This window comes from Clupea harengus, chromosome 9, assembly GCF_900700415.2.
Source record: "Clupea harengus chromosome 9, Ch_v2.0.2, whole genome shotgun sequence".
NCBI classification, from domain to species: Eukaryota; Metazoa; Chordata; class Actinopteri; order Clupeiformes; family Clupeidae; genus Clupea; species Clupea harengus.
Genome location: NC_045160.1, coordinates 2,447,442 through 2,462,904, shown reverse-complemented (window position 1 = coordinate 2,462,904; position 15,463 = coordinate 2,447,442). Strand labels below are relative to the sequence as shown.

The 15,463-nt window shown below is 48.7% G+C and overlaps 1 protein-coding gene across 1 annotated transcript in view; it reads left to right on the top strand.

The window, feature by feature from the left end:
- frem2b (FRAS1 related extracellular matrix 2b) overlaps nucleotides 1–15,463 on the top strand; it is a 77,031-nt gene that overhangs the window by 26,079 nt on the left and 35,489 nt on the right. Inside the window, exons 3-4 of the mRNA XM_031573042.2 lie at nucleotides 9,953–10,099; nucleotides 13,844–14,074. Coding sequence (XP_031428902.1) covers nucleotides 9,953–10,099; nucleotides 13,844–14,074 — 378 coding nt within the window. The remainder of the gene's footprint in view (nucleotides 1–9,952; nucleotides 10,100–13,843; nucleotides 14,075–15,463) is intronic.

Here is a 15,463-nt window from a genome sequence, read left to right as displayed (position 1 = left end):
CCCCGTGGCTGCTAATGCAGGGGGCTCCGCTGTTGCTTGCAGTGCTGCGCGGAAGTCTGCCCTCACAACACAGCTCACAGCGGCCCAGTAATTAAGATACGCAGTGGGAGCAATTTCCAATTGAACTTCTTCAAGGGCAACTTAGAGTAAAGTTTTTTTTTCTGACGTGTGTGTGTGTGTGGGGTTGAGGGGCTGCTTTTTTTTTTTTACCTGACTTCAAATGTAAACAAAAGCAGAACCACTCCAAGTAGTTTAGGACGTCAGTCACAGTAATGATATTCAGCTTCAATCGTCAAGGGGGTTTATTAGTGCGACTATTGATTCTGAGCTGAAAAGCACTTCCCACTTTTGGGAATTAATCAAGCAACTGGATGACCTTGGTTAAGTTCATTTAGACGTACAGCACAACTCTATACAGACTTGTAGGCAGCAGAGAGAAGGGAAAAAAACAGTGGCAAGGGGAGAAGGAACGAAAGAAAGAAAACATTGTTGAATAGCTTGTGCCCATCCAAGTCTGAACTCTAATCTTCAGATTTAATGATGCCGTCTCCGCCAGAGGATAATGTCCGACCTTGCCGGCGTTGGAAGGACACAGACTGCCTCCCGCGGGATTCAAAGTCCCACCCATGACAGTTTGGTCTTTCTCCTAGGGAGACGTTTCTTGGATTGGTTTGGGGGGATTTTAGGAGCGCCAATCCGAAAGGTGTTCCCTAAGTCTTTGCATGAGCTAATATTTCTGTGGCCAGCTAATAGGATTACGGCTCAGAAGCACAGGATTCTATTTAGCACTAGTGATTTTTATGCCAGCCTTTCAAGCGGTACCAGAACACTGACCTCTATGAAATTACCCGTCCACATCGGGGGGTGGGACACTCGCCGTAGATTTAGAGGTTAGGGGACAAAGAGAAATGGAAAGGCAATTTCAAGCCTTATCAGGTGGTTAGCTGCCCTTTATTTGCCTTTATAAAATGTGTGATTTTAAAGGTCCCTTTTTTTCCCCTGCTTCAAAAATCCACTTTGGTCCTCCCAGCGAGGGGGGCAATTAAATAGAGAGATATCTCACCCACACTCCCAGGGGAAAAAAAAGATGAAACAATAAAAATGTAGTTCTGAGAAGCACTGAAAGGCAGCGCCTGCATATATTCACTCTTTATTCGATGGGGTCAGGTGAGTCACATACGCTCTACAGGCTCTCATTAGCGAGTCACCGCTCCTCCTCTTTCTTAATGGATACACATCGGGAACTAACTCCGCGTTCCCTCGGCACCGGGGATCAGTCTGGCGACACACTTGGCTCGAGCGCAAGGTTCACGGAGCAGAAGTAATGCACACCCCCTCCCCCTCCCTCCCTCCCTCCCTCCGTTCTTCATCCCTTCCTTCATTCCCTCCCTGTTCTCACTTCAGATGAGTCATTTGAGTCCCTCCATACAGAGAAAGGCCCAGCTCCTCCCCCAGTGCAGGTTATGTGATGTATTTCGTGTAGATTTTCTCTTTGTCGATCTTTTGTGTAGAGGATTTCACCGGGGCCAGGGTGTGACTAATGGTATGGCCGGGGTTTGTGAGTGGCTGCATTGTAGCGTATGGTGCAAACTCCCAGGACACAAATGACCTTTACTCACCAATTCACTGTATGTTCCCCCTGCGTACTCCCCCCCCCCCCATCCACACCACCACCACCACCACCCACCCCCACTCCCTTTTTTTTTCCTCGGCCGAGCCGCACATAAAGGAGCTGGCTCTGAAATAGGAGCCTTGGGAATTCCAGCCCGCTCGCCCTGCCCGTTCGAGCGCGAGGCCCAGACGCTTTTGTGACCTAGGAAGAGACAGCAGACGCAGAGTCCTGCGGTGGTTTCCACAACAACCTGCAGGAACTATCTGGGATTGGAGAGGCAGCTGGAGAGAGAGAGAGAGAGAGAGAGAGAGAGAGAGAGAGAGAGAGAGAGAGAGAGAGAGAGAGAGAGAGAGAGAGAGAGAGAGAGAGAGAGAGAGAGAAACAGAGCAAGAGTCAGGTTATGGGGTAAAAAAAGAACAGAAAGATGAGAGACAGAGACAGCGAGACAGAAATGGTGAGAATTGAGAGAACATGGCTCAGAGAGAAGGAATAGAGGGAAATGCATCCATCCAGAGAGAGGGAGAGAGAAAGGGAGAGGGAGAGAGAGAGAGAGAGGGAGAGGGAGAGACAGCGAAGAAGGCGGGAGCAGGAGGAAGAGCGGGGGTGGATAAAGGCCCTGTGTCCCCCCCGCCAGTCACTTTTGTTGTGTGTGTGTGTGTGTGTGTGTGTAGGTTGAGCTCTGATAAGGAGCAGGTGGATCAACAGAGTAGCACTTCGCACCTTGCAATCTTCCCTTCAAAAAAAGTGTTGTGTCGGATCACGCTCCCGTTTTCCAGAGAAAACAAAATCGAACTCTCTTTCACTTCTCCATGAAGTAAAAAAAGACGAAGAAGAAACAGAAACGCACTCACGCCTAAGGATGCACACAAAGAACCTTCAAACGATTCCCACTGACTGAGAACAAAAAGACGTTCTCAAAGCCCCTCTCTCTGCTTTTCTCCGTCCTCCTTTTGTTTCGGGGGCACCTCTCGGCCTTTCAGCCCCCGTCTCTCTCTCCCAGCCAGTCATCACTGCCTCACAGATCTCCAGACCTCCAGACCTCCAGACCACAGGCAGGGGGCCTCTGGGTACAACCTCTGGGGCAGACCGGGGCTTTAGCATCAGCACCCTAGCCAGATCTACCCCAAACGCCAGGGCCTGGGAGAGGCCGCAGGTTAAGACCCTCGCTCAAGTGGACGGAGCCGTAAATCTTTCAGCCTGCTCCTTAGCTCTCTGGTGTAATGGAGGACCGACCTCCGCTGATCTGTATGTTTCTGCCCGGCATGAAGCCTCGAGCAGCAGATGCATAGTATTTTTCTTCTCACTTTTTCCGTGCCCTCTGGGATCTGAGAATCGGTCGGGTGCTCTTTTTCTTTTGTTCTTTTTCTCTTTTTGTTTGCGTTTTGAAGGTTTCGATAAGGACAGAAATCAATACAACTTTTTCTCTGCGGATAAAGGCGAGAGCAGTGGAATCACACCTCAGTCTATATCAACATCTTCATTGGCTATTTCCATGACCTCGTTTCCCTGTCTCCCTCCCCCTCCTTACACCCCCCCCCACCCCCATTCCTGTTGTGTTGAGTCCTGCCATTACAATAGATTGAGCCATTGAAGAGTCCTTCTCTGGCTTCTAATCTCACTGAGCAGCACCGCTCACTGGCACACACTGATCCTTCCAGGAAGGGTTTTGCACCTCTCTTCTGTCTTTAGAGTCCTGCGAACACACACAGACCAGACCATGTGTAAGGGCTTACGCTGCCCTGACCCAGGCTGATGAGCTCGAGTCCAGTCTGACTGTGTGTGTGTGTGTGTGTGAGGGTGTGTTTACATGTATGTGTGGGTCTTTCAGGTGTGTTTGTGCAGAAGAGTGTGTGCAGAAGAGATGTCTATGTGTGTGTGTGTGTGTGTGTGTGTGTGTGTGTGTGTGTGTGTGTGTGTGTGTGTGTGTGTGTGTGCATGTCTGTGTGAGGATATGTATTTGTCCTTTTTGTGAGCAGTGCAGAAGTGGTGTATGGGTATGTATTTGTGTGTGTATCTGTGTCTGTGTGTCTGTGTGTGCGCGCGTGTGTGTCTGTGTGTGTTGGATGGACAGCGGGTGTTCAACCCAGCACCAGCGCTCCCCCACTCTTCCCTGTTTCCCCAGGGTGACCAAATAAGGCCCGTCTGCTGCCTGCTCCCCTCGCTCCCAGCCAGGAGACAAGGGCACAGCGTTGGCACTCGGCTGGCACCACTCACAGCTGCGCCTCCACCGGTGCTCCCTCTCTCTCTCTCTCTCCCTCTCTCTCCCTCTCTCCCCCTCTCTCCCTCTCTCTCATTCCCTCTCTCCCCCTCTCTCCCCCTTTCTTCTTCTCTCTCCCTCTCTCCCCCTGTCCCTCTCTCTGTCTCTCTCCCCCTCTCTTTCCATCGCTTCCTCTCTCTCATTCCCTCCCTCCCCTTCTCTCTCCCTCTCTCTCTCTCTCTCTCTCTCCCGACGGGTCACATCTGTCAGGGCCACGTCCTGGGGCTTAGTGTCAAGCGCGGAGTGGCCGTACCCAGAGCGCGGGCATATGGACCCGACGGCAGCAGAATTCTAATTGTACAGCAGCGCTGTCCCTGGCACAGATGGTTCTGAAAAGTTTAGAAAAATTCAAAATTGTTTTGTTTGTTTGTTTGTTTTGTTTTGGTTTTTGTTTGCTTCTGTGTTTTTCTTCTGGAAGATTACGTTGATTATTATTATTAATAATATATTTTTTGCATTGCCAAGTGTCATTTTCCAACGGCAAATTGAAAGAAAAGAGAAAGTGTGCCGACGTGATTGCGGTGAGGAGTTTTGACACTCAACTTCTGCTGACATCTCAGTGTTTGTGTGGAAGGCAGGGATAATGAACAACAACAAGCACATGAAAAGGGAATGGAGAATTGCACTCACATTTCCCTTCTGTCTGCTGTCACTTTTCCAAGTGTGTTTTTCTGAGTTGCCTTGTGTTTGTGTGTGTGTGTCTGTGTGTGTCTGTGTGTGTTTATGTGCAAGCATGAGTGTGTGTTTGTGTTTTTGTGTGTAGATGAATGTGTGTGTACATGTTAAGTTTATGAGTAAGTATGCATCAGTGTGTATGTGTTTGTCTGCATGTGTGTGTCTGTGTGTGAGTGTGTGTGTGTGTGTGTGTGTGTGTGTGTGTGTGTGTGTGTGTGTGTGTGAGTGACATTATTGAAAAACAAGATCAAAAGCTCCCACTGCTGGGCACATTCATTCAAAGCCACCTGCTGCCACTTGATAAAAGGGAAACGCTCATCTGATATATTTGTCTATTAGAAGGAAGCGGCAAACACTTAACAGGGCATGTCTGTCTGCATGTTTGAAAGTGAAAGGGGAGCAGTTCCTCTGAGCTTCACCCCAAAGACGATCGTGAGCCGCTCTCCTACAGACACACTCCTAGAAAACAGGATGCCTAGAATGAAACAAACTTATCCGTCTCTCTATGAACGACATCATTGCAAATTTGCGCTCTTACTTCCTGAGAGTTTTCAAGAGCATTGTGCTGCTCTCTTGTGCATTTGTGCAAGTATTAAACATGTGCAAGTATTACCCATTTTGGTATTGTCGAAGTAGTAGTAGTAGTAGTAGTAGTAGTAGTAGCAGCAGTAGTAGTAGTTGAACCACTGGAGACTTCCTGTGTGTTTAAGGTAGATATGCTGTGTTATAGGCCATGTAGTATAGTCCATATTCCATTTAACATATGCCGTGTTAAGATAAAGATTTCTTATCGCCATATTCTATCAAAAAACGTTTTGGGAATAGCCACTAATGTGATCTCTCTAAAAGAAATTCTTAGCTTTATGCATTTTTGTCCTTTCTTTCCTCTTTGTGGCTGCAACGTATAGCCTTAACCACAGCACTATGGGAACCTAGTGGTCTCAGTGCTGTGGACCATGTCTGAAGTATGTCGATGAATGACCCTAGAAATACATTACATGCCGTCAGTGTGAACTGAGTCCTCGCTCAGCAACTTGAACTCCTGTTGAAGATTAACTCCTCTGTTTTCTTTGGAGTTTTCCTTTGAAGTGGACTCGTTCGCCCCAGCCACCCAACTTATCAGTGTGTGCGTAGGGGAATGAAAAGAAGAAAAAAAAAAGGTAGAGTAAAAGAGTAAGATATTACTCAGGAGCGCTGGGAGGAGCAGGGGTTGGAGTGCGGTGGGTGGGTGGGTGTGGGGGTGGTGGTGGGGTGGGTGGGTGGTTGTGGGGTGTTGGTTTTTGTTTTCAGTGCTACACTGCCCTCAGGACTTGAACTAAGAGATTAAGAGGCTCCCGCATGTCAGGCCGAGGCCGCATTCTTGATACGCACGGACGCCGTTCGAAAGTTCAGCGGTGGCACCGGGCTGCAGAAGGACTTACTCTGCCAGGGGGGTCCCTGCACGTCTCCCCCTCCCCCCGCTCTCACCCCGCTCTCACTCTCTTTAAAATAAACGCTATTAGTCTCACACTCATCGAGACTGGAGAAGAAAACACACAGGAGCACCGCACCGTCCCAAGTGTGTTTAACGTATCTAATGAAAAATCAATGACATGTTTGACGCAACCTGATGTTCACAATGATAGTTAGGTGGGCACAGAGAAGGTTCCAGGGCTTATAAGTACCTATAAAAGGAGCTGGAATGTCCTGTGCGTGTTTGATTAAAGAGCACTTGGTGTGGCTCTGAAGCCCAGTCTATCCCTGCCCTTGATGTTGTACCGGTGTAACATCAACATTGTTATTAAAATGCCACGGCACAGATTACTGCTCACCGGCTTCCTTCCTTCCTGCTGCACACACACACGCCGAATCCCGTCCCATCACTTTAAACAAAGGATCCGGGACAGACGTCTAACTTATGTGTGCCCGTGTGGAGGGGTGTTTTATGTAAATGTTTTACAGACTGACAAGGCGTGTCTTTAGGAATGCAAACCCTGTGTTTGTGTGTGTGTGTGTGCGTGCGTGTGTGAGAGTGACTTTTGGTTTGAAGAGATTAGTCACCGGGTATGTCGTTTGCTGGGCTCCGGAGTTGCGGCCTTCACGTTTGAGAGATCACACACACCCCGCGTGTGTGTACCTGTGCCATGCGCCTTTACCCCGCTCCCCCATCCTCCCTCGCACACACACACACACACACACACACACGCACACGCACACGCACACGCACACGCACACGCACACGCACACGCACACGCACACGCACACACATACACACACACAGACGGCGTTTGTTCGTGGGAGCCAAGCGGAACAGACTAGTGGAAAGAAGAAACAGATGGAGAGAAGAAGAAAGAGAGAGAGAGAGAGAGAGGGACAGGGAGAGCAAAAAAGACATCCTTCCGTTTCACCAGGCTTCTTGTACTATGTGCCTTATTAAAAAAAGGGAGAATTTGGTCTGATGTTCTCTCTCTCTTCGCTGAACACAGAACAGGGTTCTTGTACTCTGTGCCTTATTATAAACACGGGAGAATTTGGTCTGATGGCCTGCTCTTGACTGAACACAGAACGGATTTCTGTGCGGCAAACATTCAACTGGACACATCCCTCTTCTAAGGCCTCTTAGTGCCAGCTGCTCCACCGCCGATCCGGTGATGATTCTCTTTTCTGGCATTGTAATTAGGTCCGTGCCTTGGCTCTTGCTCTCGCTGAGATGAAGATTACATCTTCTGACGGCAGAGGCTTTCCTGTATCGTGCCACCTCCTCTCTTCTCCTCTCCTCTCCTCTCCTCTCTTCTCCTCTCTAAGAGGCCCAGATCCGCGGAAAGCGCTCGGGGAGAAAAAAAACCTGCCTTCTCTATTCCCTTTCATCAAAACCTTGTTGACAAAGCCCATTATGAGCGAGAAAACGCATCAAACGCGGCAGGCAAGCCAGCGAGGCTCGGCATCGCCTCGGATTTACGTCAGCCGTCATCTTCAATCTCCCCCTTTGTCGCCGGAGAAGAGAGCAATTTTGTCAGCAAACGCCAGTCCCGCCGTTCGTCTGGTTTGTGAATAATGATGCACTTTACTTTTCTTTCTTCTTATTCCTTCTCTCAGCTTGTACCCATCGGTGATCTGAGCGGTTTTGTTGTGCTTTTGTTTGGCACCACTTTGATTGTAATCGAGGTGCCCTTCCCTCCATCCCTCCACTTCCGCTTGTCATATGGGTCCTCTCATGCAGCGATGCACTGTCCCACCACCACAGGTGCCACGTGTATTATTGTCCCATTCGATTCTCAGTCAAGGAAATATGCAATGCTGGCGGTGACAGTCAGCCCGCATGAAACAGTGTGGAACAGGTGTCTCACAGGGGCCTCACACACCCACGCACACACACACGCACACGCACGCACACACACACACACACACACACACACACACTCACCCACACCCACACACACACAAGAAGAAACACACACACACACACACACACACACACACACATACACATTTACATGTATACTCATTCCCACACATACACATGGGTTCACACACACACACACACACACAGGCACATAAATAAGCTCACACACAATTAAGCATACCGGATGTGCATGCGTGACCTGTTCATGAAAGGGAAAGGGGCAGGTTGGCGAGGACGTGACAGATTTACAGAGCGTGACAACTGGAGAGAGAGAGCGAGAAAGAGAGAGCAGAGGAGAAGAGAAGAGAAGAGGAGGAGGGGAGAGGGGGATGGGAGGCAGAGGAGGGGAGGGGAGGAAAGGAAAGGGGGAGGACAGGAGTTGTGACAAACGCTAACAAACGCAGCACCCCGAGACCCCCAGACAATGGGAACAGACCCTCCCCAGTGGTTTCCTTTTTCACCACCCATCCATACACACACACACACACACACACACACACACACACACACACACACACACACACACACACACACTTGGAGTGCTCAAAGGGTCAGTCACCTGGATCTTTCCCTCTTATTCAGGGCCATACAGCTGTGAGTGTGGCCTCTTCAGGCGTGCTGACTGCCATTCTTCATAACACTGCTCATTTAAGAACTCATTTACACCACCAGAGATGTTTCTTTTCACTCCTCAGCAGCACTTTGCTCAGAAAAGCTCAATGTGTGTGTGTGTGTGTGTGTGTGTGTGTGTTTTGTGTGTGCGCGTGTGGTTCGTGCGTGTTCATGCCTGTTGTGTATGCAGGAGTAGTGAAATTAGTTTGCGCACGTTCATACCTGCTCTCTGTGTGTGTGTTTGTGTCCATTTGTTTGATTTCAAGATGTGTGTGTGTGTGTGTGTGTGTGTGTGTTTAATGTCTGTGTGTGGCTCTGTCTGTGGTCTGACCATAGCTGGCACTGGTGCCCTGCAGGAACAGAGCGTACTGCCTTTGAATCTCCCTTCAAACAGAGACGTGCTAAAAGTGCTTTAATGTAGATAGGAAGGCAGTTCAGCGTGTTTCCCTCCATGGTAATTAGAACAGAGGCAATTATACCTCAAAGTCTCCCCCTTTCTGCTGCCTCAGCCCCTTCTGTCTGATGCTTCACGGCGAGCAGCACCAAGGAATGAGTGGGTATAAGCACAGGTAAGCCACCAGAGAGAAATTTACATGCACATTAGTGGGGGCACCGTGGCGGATTTGGTGTCAGTTGAGCTTGGTGCACTCTCTTTATCTCTCGTTTCCAAGAGTAGCACAGAGAGATGTTTGTGAGATACATTTTCTCTCGTGACATTCTCACTCGCTTTATTGCATTTTCAGAGGAATTTTTATGTTGGAGATTTGCACTTGACCTGTCAAACTGCTCACCCACACAACTGCGGTTACTGCTCCCCCCCAGGTTTCACATTGGTTTGAGTAGTTTAGGATAAAACCATTTCGTGGGTTGGTTCATGAAATAATCCCTTGGTTATTTGGTTGTCACCAGGAGGAAGTATTTGTTTATTAAGCGTGCTGCACTTAAGTAATGACTCCACATTTGTGTTGCAAAGATCTAGTTACTTTGATGGTTTAAATGTGATGTGCTCCACTGGATTCTTTTCCTATGAGAAAATAAGAGAGCCTTTGTGTGCATGCCCGCACATGTGTTTATGTCTGTGTGTGTGTGTGTGTGTGTGTGTGTGTGTGTGTGTGTGTGTGTGTGTGTGTGTGTGTGTGTGTGTGTGTGTCTGTGTGTGTGTGTGTGTGTCTGTGTGTGTGTCTGTGTGTCTGTGTGTGTGTGTGTGTGTGTGTGTGTGTCTGTGTGTGTGTGTGTGTGTCTGTGTCTGTGTCTGTGTGTGTGTGTGTGTGTGTGTGTGTGTGTGTGTGTGTGTGTGTGTGTGTGTGTGTGTGTGTTGCTGTGTTTCCAAGCTAATGTGTCTACGTGTGTGACCTGGCTCTTTCACTCGCCCGGTCTAATTAGAGTACCATGCTGTGTCTGTGTGCGCTCGCAGGAGGAAATAAGCTGAAGAACCAGCAGTTTCGGCTCAACTGGGCCTGGATCTCCCTGGAGAAGGAGCACTACGTGGCGGATGAGGAGTCCAAGGCCCTGGAGGTGGTGCTGAAGCGGAGGGGCTACCTGGGGGAGACATCCTTCGTCAGTGAGTTGAACTATGAGATTTCACAGCTCTCATCACCAATCTTGCCACAAGGGCAAGAATAGATTACATTACACATTACGTCATAAGCAAACCACAATCACAAGTATAATCACAACATATTAGACATTTAATGCCATTCAGCAATCTGAAACCGTAGATATGCAAAACTTAACAAACACCCACAGGGAGTATTGGATGTGTCAGCTTGGCGGGTGCAGGTTTTGCAAGTCTTGGCATTCATTTACAACTTGAACCAAAAATAACTGGTTTTAATGTTTTTAACTCTGGGGAGGTCGTATATCTGAATGTTTGTAAATATTGTTTGGTTTATGCCATGTGGGGAGTCATTCAGGGATGATGATGAGTTTTATTCCCAGGACATCTTGACCCTGAGTTGCGTTTAGCATGAGGAGGTTTCTCCTTTCTCATGGCGCACTTCCATGCCAATATAAACAGGAGCCTCTGTAGAGCCTCATGGCTCATGGTTCGGGCCATGCCTTGGCATCAGGCACTTCCTCTTTGTGTCTTGCGGTGTCACTTTTCACTTGGGAAGGTATTTTAAGAGTGCAGGTCCACCCACACTTTGCCACACACACACTGATACACCCGTAGGCCGTGTCCTACATACTCATCCTGCGTCTAGCATTGTACTGCCCACGTTCATGCTCTTCACTTCGGGGGGGAGAAAAAAGTTCAGAGTGCCAAGTGTCTGGATCGGGCTGCCTGACTGTCTCCAGGCAAAGAGCAGAGCCCACGAGGATCTCCAGCGCCGTCTCTGAAATGCATTTATATTCGTTGTACGAATGCAGTGTTATTTCCTGACGCTGTTTTTCGATAATTTGTTCCTCGCACCTCGTTCAGCTCTCTGCATAATTGCACATCTAGGCGCAGGTAGTAACACACTGAAGCCTCCTCGCACGTCAAGGAGAGGCTGACTCAGGGCCAGGTCTCTCTAGAGGAGCGGCTGCCTGGGAGAACTCAGGGTCAAACTTCAAAGGACGGGAGAGGAAGGGTGGGTTGCACGGGCCCCTGTGTTTTCTGCAGTCTATGTACTACATGTTTAGTGCATTAAAGCTCCTTCATTATTTAGTGTTCCTGTAGTGTTTTACATTCAGGAGGTAACTCTCAGGGCCGTGCTGAATGTATATGGGATTTGACAGGGGTGCTTTTCACCGGCTGAAACAGGTCCTCTCCAGTAAGACCTTACACTGCAGTACACAATGTTTATACCTTGATGCTCCTATGGCTGCTTTAGCTGAAATATTTATGCAGAATCAGAATAAAATAAGTCATGAATAAATAAGTCATCATTAAAGACCGCTGTTTAGTTATCCATTGATTCTGATAGCATCTCGGCACTCTAAGAGCCATATGCTCCATGTGTGAGCTCCACTGCATTGAAATCAAAGCATGCTGCTGGATTGACCTTAAACATCAGAACAGTGCTCTACACAAACACACAGAGCCCGCTCATGCTGTTATTTATGCATTCTCTCCACAAAATATTTTGGATCTAAAAAATAGTGGGTCCTGTGAGAGTGAAGCGAAGGCTGTACGTGTGGTGAAGACTCTTCCCATCCCCAACCCTCCCACCGCTTTTACTCTCCGAGCCGTCAGGCCTGACCTCCAATATGACCGGTGAAGGAGAGAGAGAATCAAGCTCCCAGACAGCAGTTGACCCTGACATTGAGAGAGAGCCAGATCAGAGCCAGATTAGGGCCAGATCGGGGCCAGACTAAACTTCTGTATGGGATCAGATGGCTCCATTCTGCTGGAGTCCTCCTGTTGGCAGGGTGACCTCAGAGAGAGAGAGAGAGAGAGAGAGAGAGAGAGAGAGAGAGAGAGAGGAGAGAAAGAGAAAGAGAGAGGACTGCAGACTGGTGGTGTCTGGAAATGCGAGAGAGAGCTTGATTGCGACCCCCACAAAAGTGCACACAGCACACAGACAGACGCTTGTGCACAGCCGGCTGGGCAGTGCCGGGACCCAAGCTGGGCAGGGCCGGCTATCTGGCATCAGCGCCATCGCTAGCCAACGCTCGTTTGATAAGAGACTTGGAAGGACGTGAAAGCTGGAGCCTCCCCCCGCCGAGCGCGAGGACATTTTACCCTGTCCCACACTCTGCTGGAATGCTGATGAGAAAGCCGCGGCTGAACTAAACAAAAAAAATAGAGAAAAGAAAAAGAAATGAAAGATAGAAGCATTTTTTTCCCCCCTTTTAGTGGTGCATATTGTGTGCGCGGCAGGTACCGGCTGGGGGAGAGGAGGGTGGGAGGCAGAGAGAGGCCCCACCCCACTGAGAAGGAGAAGGGGATTGAACGCCGGTGCCTGGGCCTCCGCCCGACATACGCCCGTTGAAGGCGCGGGGTTTGGAGCGCCATTGAGCTTATTCGATTTGATTCAATTTGGCTGACGTGCGTATGTGTGTGTGCGCGGGGGGTGGTAATGGGAATTTTTTTTTTTCTCCCTCACTTTTTACCTCTGTTCTGTTTCCCCATGTCAAAGCTCCCCTGCTTTGTCCCTCATTTGCTTCAAAGAAAGAAGTTTTCGGATCATGTCCTCCTCCTCCTCCTCCTCCTCCTTCCTCTTCTTTTTCCCTCTGTTTTATCCATTTCTCTGTCTCTCGTCAGCATATCCAATTCTTCTATCACTCCATCTCAACCCCCTACTGTATGCTGGGAGAAGTTCCCAAACTAGCTCCGTAACCAGGCCTGATCTCCGTGTTCTCTCCAGCAGAGTCGACTCCTCCACTTCCCTCTCTGCTTATTTCAGTCCTGCCTGTTTTTTCATCTCCATTTTGTTTTTTTCCCCCCACAACTGACCCATGTGACTGCCAAGAGGCAGGCAGCAATGTTTTATTTACTGGTGCCCTCCTGCTGAGTGTGCTCTACGTGTGTGTGTGTGTGTGTGTGTGTGTGTGTGTGTGTGTGTGTGTGTGTGTGTGTGTGTGTGTGTGTGTATTGCTTCCATGCTGGTGCAATCTCCCTTCCTGTTCCCAAACAGGTACCACCCCCACCCCCCATCCCCCGCCAAAAAAGTGTGAGTGCACCACACCCCTCCTTATCATAAATGCCGGCGGGCATCCAAACACGCGGAGGTGGTTCCTCCTCTTCCTCCTCTCAGGGCAGAGTCGATCCGGTGCCACCACCCACAGACGCCTGTTGACTGACAGCAAAGCAAATAGTTTTAGCTGTCGGGGCACGTCGACTCATCGTCCTCGTCTCTGACTAATGGCAGCCAAGGCCTCTCCTCCGACAGGGGCGAGCGAATCAGGGGTGTCATTGCAGCGCGGTTGCATCACATGTTTTTTTACCGCTAAACTCCAGAGTTAGCATCTTTGGCCGCGGAGGCTGCTCGGAGAAGAACAGCCCTCATTTATATTTGAAAATACACTTTGCTTGATGTGGTTTTGCCTGTCCGAATAATTAGCAAGTTCATCAGTAATAACCCGATGCTAAATGGTGTAAAGGGGGCTGATGTAAAAAAAGGCATGTTAAAAACAAACAGAGAAATATTAGTGTCTAGTGAGGCCTCCAACTCTACCCTCTACCCTCGGGACAGGAAGTACCATCATCTTAAATCGTTTGAAACCACACTTCCTCAGCAGTTCCTACCAAGCTGTCTGTGGGAAGGGGATACAAATATTTCCATAAACTTCCCATTTTTTTTTTTTTTTTCTTCCGCTTCCCTTCTTGAATTGTCTTTTCCTCCTTTCTCTTCTCCTCTCTTCTCTTCTCTCTCTGCAGGCATCGGCACCAAGGACGGCACAGCGGAGAAGGACAAGGACTTCCGGGGCAAGTCCCAGAAGCAGGTGCAGTTTAATCCTGGGCAGACCACCGCTACCTGGAAGGTGCGCATCCTAAGTGACAATGAGTATGAGCTGTCGGAGACGTTCCAGATTGTTCTGTCCGAGCCAGTCATGGGGGCTCTGGAGTTCCCTGAGGTGGCCACCGTGGAGATCGTCGACCCAGGAGATGGTGAGCACCTGCACCCTATTGCAGTAAACAGCCTTCCCTCACACACTTCCTCAAAATGGCAGGTCCTGAAGGCATATATTGTGTCGTATGTTGAGTCACATTAAATGGTAAAACTCAGGTATGATGATAGTGACCAACAAAAGATATTGGATAATAAATACTAGTTGAAAAAAAGAAACATAAAATTTGAGGAGCATTGAACCATTTCTACTCCTTAGTGGGTATTTTCATATGGGAGAGGGAGACTATCGTTAATATTGCTTCATCAGAAGTTATTGGCCACTGCGTGCGTGGAAGGGAATTACTGGATTGGTTTTCCACAGGTTTTTATGGTCAGTAATATTTTATAGTTGTGCTGGAACTGTAAGGGGACCTGTGGGTAGGTGCTAATATTTTATTTACAAACACTGCGCCCAGTTTGGACAGGGCAGCATTAATCTCCACGTGCGGCTCCTTAGCCATTAGCTCAGTGCTGCCAACCAACACCAGCCAAAGTGTAAAGTATGGAGCTTCTGTCCACAAAAAAAAAACAAGCTTGAATTGGCCAGCAGTGTTCCGGCCTGGGTACGTGTGAGCCCCCCTCCCCTCCATAAGGGCTTGTTAGTGGGGCTGTCTGAGTCTGGCTCCCACAGACCCTCAGCTCCAGCCCCAGCCCCTGCATGGCCTGCACACTGGACTGCATCTCAATCATAGCATGAAATCCTCATCAGTCACAACACACGGGGCCGGAGAGACACGCATCGCTGTGGCTCCACCAGCAGCCAAGTGCCTGCGGGACCTCAAGAGCAGCGCATGCTATCTGTCTGTCTCTCTGGATGTCTATCTGTACAGGATGTCAGCTTGTCTGTCTGTCTGCTCCTCTCCGTGTGTATGGATGTATGGATGGATGGATGGTTGGTTGGATGGATGGATGAATGTGCCTCTTTTCTCTTAGTTTCTCTCCGTGTCTGTTTCCCGTCTGTTTGACAGTATGAATGCATGTGCAGCTGCCTTTCCTTCTGCGTTTTGATTTATTTCATTGTTTCTATTCCCTCGATGCATGTTTTTATTTTACAAACTCAGTACCAAAGACAATCACCAATAGATGAATGAGATTCTATATAGTGTTTGGTAGAGTAGCACAGAAGTTGAGTTATATTGGTGGTGAAGTGGTATGCAACTGATGAATCTAATAAATCTAACTGGATCGAGATCAATTTTCACAGTGATGTTCAGATTTAAATAATCAAATAAATCTAACTGGATCGAGAGCAATTTCCACAGTGATGTTCAGATTTAAATAATAAGTGCATGTTATTTAAACGATATGACACGAGTGAGAGTGGGGTTGGCAAAGGATGTCCCCGTGGCACTCGGCTGGCAACCGCACAAACACGAATGTCTTATTGC